The sequence below is a fragment of the Marmota marmota genome, unplaced genomic scaffold (assembly GCF_001458135.2).
Source record: "Marmota marmota marmota unplaced genomic scaffold, marMar, whole genome shotgun sequence".
NCBI lineage: Eukaryota > Metazoa > Chordata > Mammalia > Rodentia > Sciuridae > Marmota > Marmota marmota.
This window is the reverse complement of record NW_026000196.1, coordinates 8909666-8918919: the sequence shown is the minus strand read 5'-3', so window position 1 is coordinate 8918919 and position 9254 is coordinate 8909666. Positions and strand designations below refer to the sequence as shown.

Here is a 9254-nt window from a genome sequence, read left to right as displayed (position 1 = left end):
TTCCCCCCCCCCCCCAATTGTGGATCAGAATCTGCTTATGAGAGAAAACATTTGCCCTTTGCTTTTTTGGGGTTTGGCTTATTTCACTTAGCATGATATTCTCCAGCTCCATCCATTTACCTGCAAATGCCATAATTTCTTTCTTCTTTAAGGCTGTGTAATATTCTATATCACATATTCTTTATCCATTCATCTGATGAAGGGCATCTATGTTGGTTCCATAGCTTAGCTATTGTGAACTGAGCTGCTACACTGATGTGGCTGTGTCACTGCAGTATGCTAATTTAAAGTTCTTTGGTTATATGCCAACGAATGGGATAACTAGGTCAAATGGTGGTTTCATTCCAAGTTTTCTGAGGCATCTCCATATTGCTTTCTATAGTGGTGCACCAATTTGCGGTCCCACCAGCAATATATGAGTGTACCTTTCCCCCCATATCCTCACTAGCACTTACTGTTTGTATTATTAATAATTTCCATTCTGACTGGAGTGAGATGAAATCTTAGAGTAGTTTTGATTTGCATTTCTCTAATTGCTAGAGATGGTGAACATTTTTCCATATTTGTTGGTAGATTGTATTTCTTCTTGGCTCACAGTGCTTTTTTAAAATAAGATTTTTGAGCCTTAGTTTTAATCTACTTTCTAGCATAATTTTCTATATAGAAAAGAATCAGTGAGTATTTCCTAAGTCATTTTTAACACCCCAGTGGAGAGAGGAAAATAATAGCAGAAATGAGAGATAATTAGGGCTGGGGTTGTGGCTCAGTGGTAGAGCGCTCGCCTGGCACGTGGGAGGCCCTGAGTTCGATCCTCAGCACAACATAAAAAAAATAAACATATTAAAAAAGAGAGAGAGATAATTAATTTGTATTTGCTTAGATCGCCGTATCATGTGACCTTGGAAGGGCCAAGAGGGCAGTGAGTTATGTTCAGTAGAGTTGGGCTTATAAGTATCAGTGACATCTTCTCTCGAATAGCTTTTTAAAAAAGTTATCTTTGGAAAAAAAAATAAATAAAAATAAAAAGTTATCTTTGATTTCCTCCTAGAAAACAAACCTCAAGCAGATGGACAATCTTGCGCCCTTAATGATGACAGCACAGGATCCTTCCAGTGTGCCCAGTGCCCCAGAGACAGATGGCCAGTTCCTTCTCTGTTCACCTGGGTCCTCCAATAGCCAGCAGCTTTCTCCTCCTCCTAAAGAGACTGTGAGCACTGTGTGCTGCCAGGGGAGCCCTGTTGGACCGATTGAGAATTCCTGTGATTTTTCAAGTGTAGTTGAGGAAGAGAAGACAGACCGATCTGACAGTAAAAAAAATAAAGGCGTGGCGAGAAAAGGGGAAGAGGTGGAGCCAAAACCTATTATGGACTCTGGAACTGTGTCCAATCAAGACAGCTGCATTCAGAGCATGCCTGACTGTAGAGTAAAGGGCACAGCTGGCCTGCTATCCCGTGGAAACCAAAATGAAGAAACTGGAAGAATGTCTTATAGAATGGGCACAGACGAGGAGTCTTTGAGCATTGGAGGCAGTGTGCTGCAGGGAGATGTGGTCACAGAGTTAGGCACAGCCCAGCATTTCTCAGGGGGTGAACTAGCAGACAGTTCAACAGCAGAAAGCAGCGCCTCACAAGGTGCAGGGGAAGTGGAACATAGCCTCATGAACATAGCTGCTGCCACCCAGAATAATATGCCTCAAGCAGTAGAAAGTACACAGGAAAGATTTGAGAAGTCGAATATCAGCACAACTGGAGCCGCTGACATACCAGTCATAAGTGAGCTTGTGGATAAAATCAGTGTTCCAAACTGTGTCTTTGCCACAAGTGCCCCGAGTAGTGACAGACCTGCTGAGTCTTCATTTGGATTTAGTCTTGGAGAAACCCCCATTGAAAAAACAGCAGAAACTGAAACTTCTGGAAGTTGTGAGGAAAGTGCTGATGCTCTAGATCAGAATTCTCTGATAATCCCAACTGCTACAAATAACAAGATTTTAGATGAATTAGAGCCTAGCACTTCCTTAGCAGACAGATGTGAAGCAGTGTTACCTTTGGATTTACTCTTTTCTGAGATAGAAAAAGATGTAATGCCAAACCAGGGATCAGAAATGAATTCATCTCATACTCAAAGCCAAAACAGAAAATTACTGGCTTATTGTGCCAATGGAGATGATAAACTCTGCTCTGACTCGGAATGTCAACAGAACACAGTGACTTCTAGTGGTGAAGTGATTGCAAAACATTGCAATGACTTGGTCAGCCAACCTGAAAACACCATGAAAGGGCAACCCAAAACACAAGACCCATCCACTGCCATCTGCCTTGAAGACCAACAAGTGAATACAATCACTTCAGAATGTGGAGATTTGTGTCCTCTCAAAGTTTTGAATAAAAAAGGTCAGGGAAAAGATTCAAAACTAGATACGCTTTTAACAAATGTTCTTGAGGTAGTTTCACCTCTGTATCCAATTGTGCCTAAAACTGAGAAAGAACTGGTTCCAGACCAGGCGGTGCCATCTGACAGCACTTTCTCTCTGGCAGCCAGTCCAGGCAGTGAATCAGTAACCAAAGATGACGCACTTTCTCTTGTCCCCTCCCAGAAAGAAAAGGGAACAGCAACTCCTGAACTACACAGGGCTTCAGCTTGTAGAGATGGCCTGGCTGGAGGAGATTTGAATGATCCTGCTGAACAGTTGCCAGGAGACAGGGCAATAGGCCTGTCCTTGCCCTTGGCTGCTGTGGAGCTTCAGCTAAGCATGGGGAATACCAGCCCCGGAAGACATGGTGGGGAGCTTGAAGGTCCTGGCCCCTCATCAGCTCCTGAAGTTCTGACTAACTCTTCTCTACTGAGTGTGGGTAAGGCCACTTTGACTTGTAATTCAGTTTTCATTGAAGAAGGCAAAAATCTGGTGGTTACAGAAAGCTCTATAGTGCAGAGACAAGATGACAAGGACAGAGCAGTGCCTTGTTCCTCCATTAAGGGAGACATGCTTTCTTCAGGAACATTTCAGGAAGAGCAGAGAACACTACCTCCCGGACAAGAGACTCCAAAATTCTGTGAAAAACCTACGTTGGTGGCCTGTGCTGAGGACAAAGCACTTCAGCCCAGCCGTTCACTGGGCACACCCTCTGCTTGTCTTAAGACAGAAACTAAACATAACAAGGAAGTGGCCCCACAAGTCTCCCTGCTGACTGAAGGTGGGGCTGCACAGAGCCTAGTGCCACCAGGAGCAAATCTGGCTACAGACTCAAGGCAGGAAGCCTTGAATGCAGAACAGAACAGCTCACCTCTGTTGTCTGGTTTGCTGCCAGATGAATCTGAGGCTCTTGACTGCAATCCACCTTTTGCTCTGGATGTGGGAGTTGATAATACTGAATCCCAGGGAAAAACCACTGTTCATGAGTTGAGTGGAAATGTGATGGTGGATGTTGCAATGGTTAATGCTCTCCGAGGTACTGCTAGGCCCAGAAGAAAGGATACATCACCCAACATCCAAAACATCCCAATTTCAGAAGTTTTATTGAGCCAGGAGAAGAATATGATCCAGAGTTTGCCAGGAGATTTACCAAACAAAGGTATGACTGGACTACAGGGAACTGCAAACCCGGGGATGGTACCTCCTGATTGGAAGACAGGGAAGCAGGAGAGAGCAGACCACGGCTATTCTATGGGTGACTCCAAAGAGTCACAAGTGGATGATGGAGCACTGCAGCTTATTGCTAAGGAGCTCCCCACACAGACAGGGCTCTCAGCTCTCGATGACAAGGCTCCCACTGGCATGAGAGAAGTCACACAAATCTTGGCTCCAGGCAGGGAAAGGAGTGATCGCATGGTCTCTGTTGAAGCTGCACATGTGCCTGAGGGAGCAGACTTGCTAGCGGTGACTGCCTGCCGTATAGTGGAAGCTGTCATTGAAGGAGTCAAAGCCTCAGGAGTGCTGATTCCTGAGGGGAAAATCAGTCAGTTATCACCATCTGGTCCTGATCTGGGCCCTAGGACAGAACAGCTGACTGGGAACCCTTCAGGATGTTTTGCTGGAAGGGAGGAGCCAGAGATTGGTCAGCCCGAGCTGGCAACAGGTAAGCAAAGCAAAATACAAAATTAATATTTCAAGAAGCAGATTTCCTTTACAGTCTCTGGGACATGCTATAAAATACAGGTGTCTTTGTTGTTTGAAGGTCTTTCTTGCTCATTGAGTAGATTGCCAAGTGAATAGACACCACCATCAAGAGACGCACATCGTCTTGGGGTTGGACAGATTTTGCTTCCTGTATTATAGACTCACAGCTTGATTGCTTAAGCCTGTAAGTGCTCTGTCACACTGGAGCAGTTGCAACTTTCCAAACTGGAAGATGGTGCCTAGATCACAAGTACTGTAAAAGATGAAGGAATTTAGCAGATGTTTTTATTTACACGGCCTAGTTCTTTTCTTTGGAACCATAAAACAGTGCTGTAAAGGATGTGTTTTATTTACAAGCCTGAAACTCTTCCTCTTTATCATTCTGTCTTTATTCTGAGAAAATTTAGAGTCAGAGTAGTTTTATGAACAGCTATAAATAAGTATCATTTTAAACCCAGCACCCAAAATGGTGGTATGAGGTCAGTGGTTTGACTGAGGAGACTCCCTCCTTTTCCTGCCTGAGGAGCAAAACTCCAGTTCCATTGCTTATTACTTCTGAGCAGAGTCTGAGAATTCAGGACCCTGCACAACACAGAGGATAGGATGCAGGATTTCCGCCCAAGCCCAGTCTGCTGAGCTGCTGTCACCAGGCAGACCTTGTGTCTGCTTATCTTGGTGAAGCAGCTGCACTGAGCAGATTGCTCATACAGCAGCCTGTTCCATCTATGGGTAACCACGTCCAGAGACAGCAAAGAGAAACCACTGTTGCTCAGTGGAAATAACTATCTGAATAAAACTTATTGGGGGTTGAGACTGAAGCTGAAACTGGAGTCTGTCTTGGTCTTGACTTCTGAAGTCTTTAAAGGTCAGTTGGATGCACATTCTTATACTACCATCGATAGACAGAAGACCTATCTGCATGCCTGCCCCTGTGCTTTTGTAGGTAAGAGATAGCTTGTTTATCCTTATTATTTGGTTGTTTTTGTTCTGTTTTTTCCCCTTTTTAAATTTTGACAAGCTTTTATAGTATAGTACGTGTTAGGAGTGTGGGGTGTGGTGTGGTGAGAAACGGAGCAACAAAAACAATTGCTTAAGAAGTGCAATTTAAACACAGTGGTTAATTTCCCTGGTAAAGAGCTTTTAGCCATTTTTTACCCTCCACCCTGTCCCAGCTGGGGGATTTAAGTAATCGGAAGTAGAATTTTTGGTGACTAAAGGTTTTTAGATTTATTAATGCTTTAAATTATTAGTGATAGAAATTTGTTGATTGCTGTCTCAGAATTTAAATGAGAATGTCTCTACTGTTTTAAATAAGGCACAACAAGAAGTCTATTTTGGGGCCCCTGGCAGGTTGGCATTTCAGAAGAATGGGAGTGGCTGTAAGTTGATGCCTGGCTATGTTCATTTAATTTGGGTGCTGTGTCCTTGGCCACATGGGTGGAATTATTTCTTCTTCTGACTCCATGGTCAGAATTTAACCCAAGCAGCTTTGTACTATGTGGGGTTTGTGTCTGTAGTGCTCTATGAGAAAAGGTGACAATGGAGAATTTCAAACTTTAATAGTACATAAGTGTAGTGAATACACTAGGAAGTGTTTTAAGATTGTAAACTCTTTAAGAAGGAAGAAAGCACAAATCAAAATTTAATAAATAAATAAAAGGAAATTAAAAAGGAAAGAAAATAGGAAATTTCAACAGTGTATGTGGTCTTGGGATTGGTGTATTTTATGTATGTGAATTACTTGTCCTGTTTCCAAAAGGTGTCTTCATAGGTTTACTGTTCTCATGATCTCAAACTACAGGGAAAAGTATCCAGTGATAAAGAAATTGGTGCCTTCTTCAGAAATTAGGGCTGGGAAAAGTCCCTGGTCACATTACCCTAAGAAAAAGCACCTGAGTCTGATCTCAGAGCCAAAGGGTATTTCCTAGGAAATTTACATTTCACTTGTAAACTTAACTGTGTAGTTTTACCAGAGAGGAAACATAGGTTTAGCTGCTGATTTGGAAAGAGCCAGATAGAATAAAGGGGATGTGATCTCTCACCCATCAAAAGCATTGATTGCAGTGCTTAGGAAGTTGGTGGTGCATGACTGAACCATGCCAGTCCCACAGAGCTACCAACACCCCTCACATCTCTGTAATCACTGTTTACCATTGGAACTGGTTGCTATGTGCCAAGATACATATTTTCTGTTTTGGGGTATAGGAAAGTAAGGTTGTGCCAAGAATACCATCCCCAGATGAATAAAATAAAATTTTAAAAAAATCAACACCTATTCCTCCAATTACTCTCACTTAGAAATATTTTGATAAAGGGGTATTTCTAAAGGCATTGTTCAGTGAGATTTTTTTTTGAACTTTATAGTTTATAAAACTTAGATTTTGATACTCTGGGCAAAGAAACTTCTTAATCCATTTTTAAATTGGTAGTAAGATTATATAATTATAAAGGCAAGGAGAGAAAAAAGGAGATTTATAAATGTTCGTTTATAGGAATCTAACCTTCCCAAATCAAAAGAGAACTTTGGACATGTTGCATGTACTTCTAGAATAAAATCTTAATTAGTATAATTTATTATTTGGCAAAAGAAACAAGCTTTGTGTTTTTTGGTATTTGTAGGGAGCATTTTTATTTGTCAGAGTAGTGGTATCATGAGATCAATGAAGACCACAGCACATTTTTCACATGAAAATGAGATGACAGTTCTGTTTGCATTTAGAATACTGAGACAAATTTGTTAATCATTTTTCCCTTTATACAAGTATCAGAAGCCCAGATTTACCTCCAGCATCATTTTTATCACTTCCTTCCTGTATTTGTTTGGCCAAGTAACAAAAGCATCACTGTTCAGTCTGTTGGTGTGGCCAGCTAGAAGACAACTACATAATACTAGAGAAAATATGTATAAAGGTTTTTTCTTAATAAAATGAATTGCTAGTCTTTTTTTTAATGTTTTGGTTTTGGAGAAAATAAAGAGTTAAAATCAAAAGTAATTTTCTGGAGTAGTTCAGTTTTAGTGATTACAGTGATAGGGTGGATCGGGAGTGTGTGTAGTACAGGTTTAGAATAAGTCAGACTTGTTCCAGAGGGTTTGTCTCATTCTCAGTACAAATCCCTCTGGCTATTTTTAAAAAAAATATTTTTGGTATAGTCAGAAAGGACTACTTATAGCTGTTAATCTGTTCCCTTACGGTTTATGAATTGACTTTTCCACACGGAAGTCAGCACCATACTCACAGATTTGTCATGAAAAGTCAGGGGTGAAATGAACATGAAAACCATACAACCATGTGATAAGAGTAGCTCACTCAGCATGGGGTCAGAGTGACACCAGCTCCTGACAGCAAAAGAATACTTTTCCATTTAAGGCAAAACAAACAAAACATGAAACCTGGAGCTTGTTGTGTAAATAGTGAGTCCCAAGAATGAATTTTTTCAAATGCACTCACTTTATAACCCTCCTTTTCTCTTCAGAAATGCCAGACAGGAAAGCTGAAGATGAAGTGGATTTTCTAAGTAAGACCAGAGCTAGTTCAGTGTCTGAAGAGGTGGCTGTAGGGAATGGAGCTACCACACGTAGGATGAAACAAGGCCCAAAGACCCAGGCGGTAAGTAGCATCAGTAAGTGTATAAGCACAGTGTATGTTTATTAGTTTGGTCTCCTGTGTCTGATTTATGGCTGTGGTTTTTGTTTGGGGCATAGGGGCACAACAGTATCCCTGCCCTCTTTTTCTCTAATTCTGATATAGAAATGTGGTTGTTGTTGCAGCTAAGCTTTCATAAAAACTGTGTACCACACAACAAAGTTTGAGATGGGCCCGCCTACATGAATATCTTGGAGAGTACAGTGAAATACATTTCCTCCATGAACACAAGACTAACTTTTGTCATAACGCTTAAAGTGGTCAGACAGTAAGAATTACCACAAAAGGGGAATCTGTAAACCTGTCTTAAACCTGACTCCTCTTTCAGTAGCAGCAAAAGTGAGGTTTTTGTTTTATAGCTGTCTAAAATATGAAGTGTTATCATTTTTAGCAAAGAAAAAAGTTTAGTTTTTTTTTTCATAACACCTTTATTGAGATACCATAAAAACCCACCATAAAAACCCACCCATTCAAATAAAGGGCACATTCAAATAAACTGCACAGTTAAGTAGCTTTTAATATAGACTTATGCAGCTGCCACCACTAATGTTCTAACTTGACAATATTATCCTCACTCCATAAAGAAAGTCCATGCCCGTTAGCAGCCCACCCTTGCTGCTCTTCCCTCCCATCATCTTCTGGCAGTCATTTATCCACTTTCTGTTTCTACAGATATACCCATTCTGGAACTTCGTATAAAAGAATTACCCAATATGTGGTCTTTTGTGACTTACTTTGTTCATTTAGTGTGGTATTCTCAAGGTTAATCCATGTTGCAACATCAATCATTATTTCAGTTCTTTTTAATTGTCAGTCTGTTGTATAAATTACCACATTTTATTATGTATTTGAATTGTTTCCACTTTCTGGCTATTAGAAATGTCACTGTGAATATTTTACGTACAAATTTATGTGGACATAATGTTTTCATGTACCTAATAGTGGAATTGCTAGGTCATATAGTACTTCTATACTTAATATTCATTAGATTTTTTAAAATGTTTTTCTTCAAAATCTTGAGATAATTTTTCTCTGGTTTAAGGCTACTAACTTTTAAAATGAGATCTTAAATTCATTAGCGGAAAATCGTACTCTTACTTTTAAGATTCCATGCTGGTCAAAGAAAAACCTATAGAAAGTTGTAAACCAAGTTAATGGGCTAAATCATACTGCCCCTTGGAAAGTTAGTATTCCTCTGCTAGACTTGACAGTGCGCTGTTTTTGCTCTTCAGGGAGCTAATTTGAGTTTTGTTTCTTAAAGTTACCCCAGTAAGTAAACAGAACTGTACTATCCAAACTTTCACGTGTATAACCTGATAAATAAGCCTAATTTTATTGGAGTACAGTGGTAGGAAGGTGCTGACTGTTCTAACTGGCCCCTAATTGTTCCAGATAATATTCATGACTAATGCCTGGGTGGCTACTTGTATAGCAGGCATTTTTCAGATAAATGTTGCTTTTGCTCCTGGGAAAAAAAAGAACACACCCAGCATGGG

At 40.6% G+C, this 9254-nt stretch overlaps 1 protein-coding gene and 1 non-coding gene across 13 annotated transcripts in view; both read left to right on the top strand.

Moving 5' to 3' along the window:
• The window catches only part of Akap13 (A-kinase anchoring protein 13), a 320766-nt gene that overhangs the window by 160454 nt on the left and 151058 nt on the right, over positions 1-9254 (top strand). For all 12 annotated transcript variants that reach the window (XM_048790293.1, XM_048790302.1, XM_048790300.1 and 9 more), the window contains 2 exons: positions 1049-4073; positions 7589-7722. In XM_048790293.1, coding sequence (XP_048646250.1) covers positions 1049-4073; positions 7589-7722 — 3159 coding nt within the window. The remainder of the gene's footprint in view (positions 1-1048; positions 4074-7588; positions 7723-9254) is intronic.
• Trnaa-ggc lies at positions 756-823 on the top strand. Its single transcript has one exon. It is a non-coding gene; the product is annotated as a tRNA-Ala (tRNA).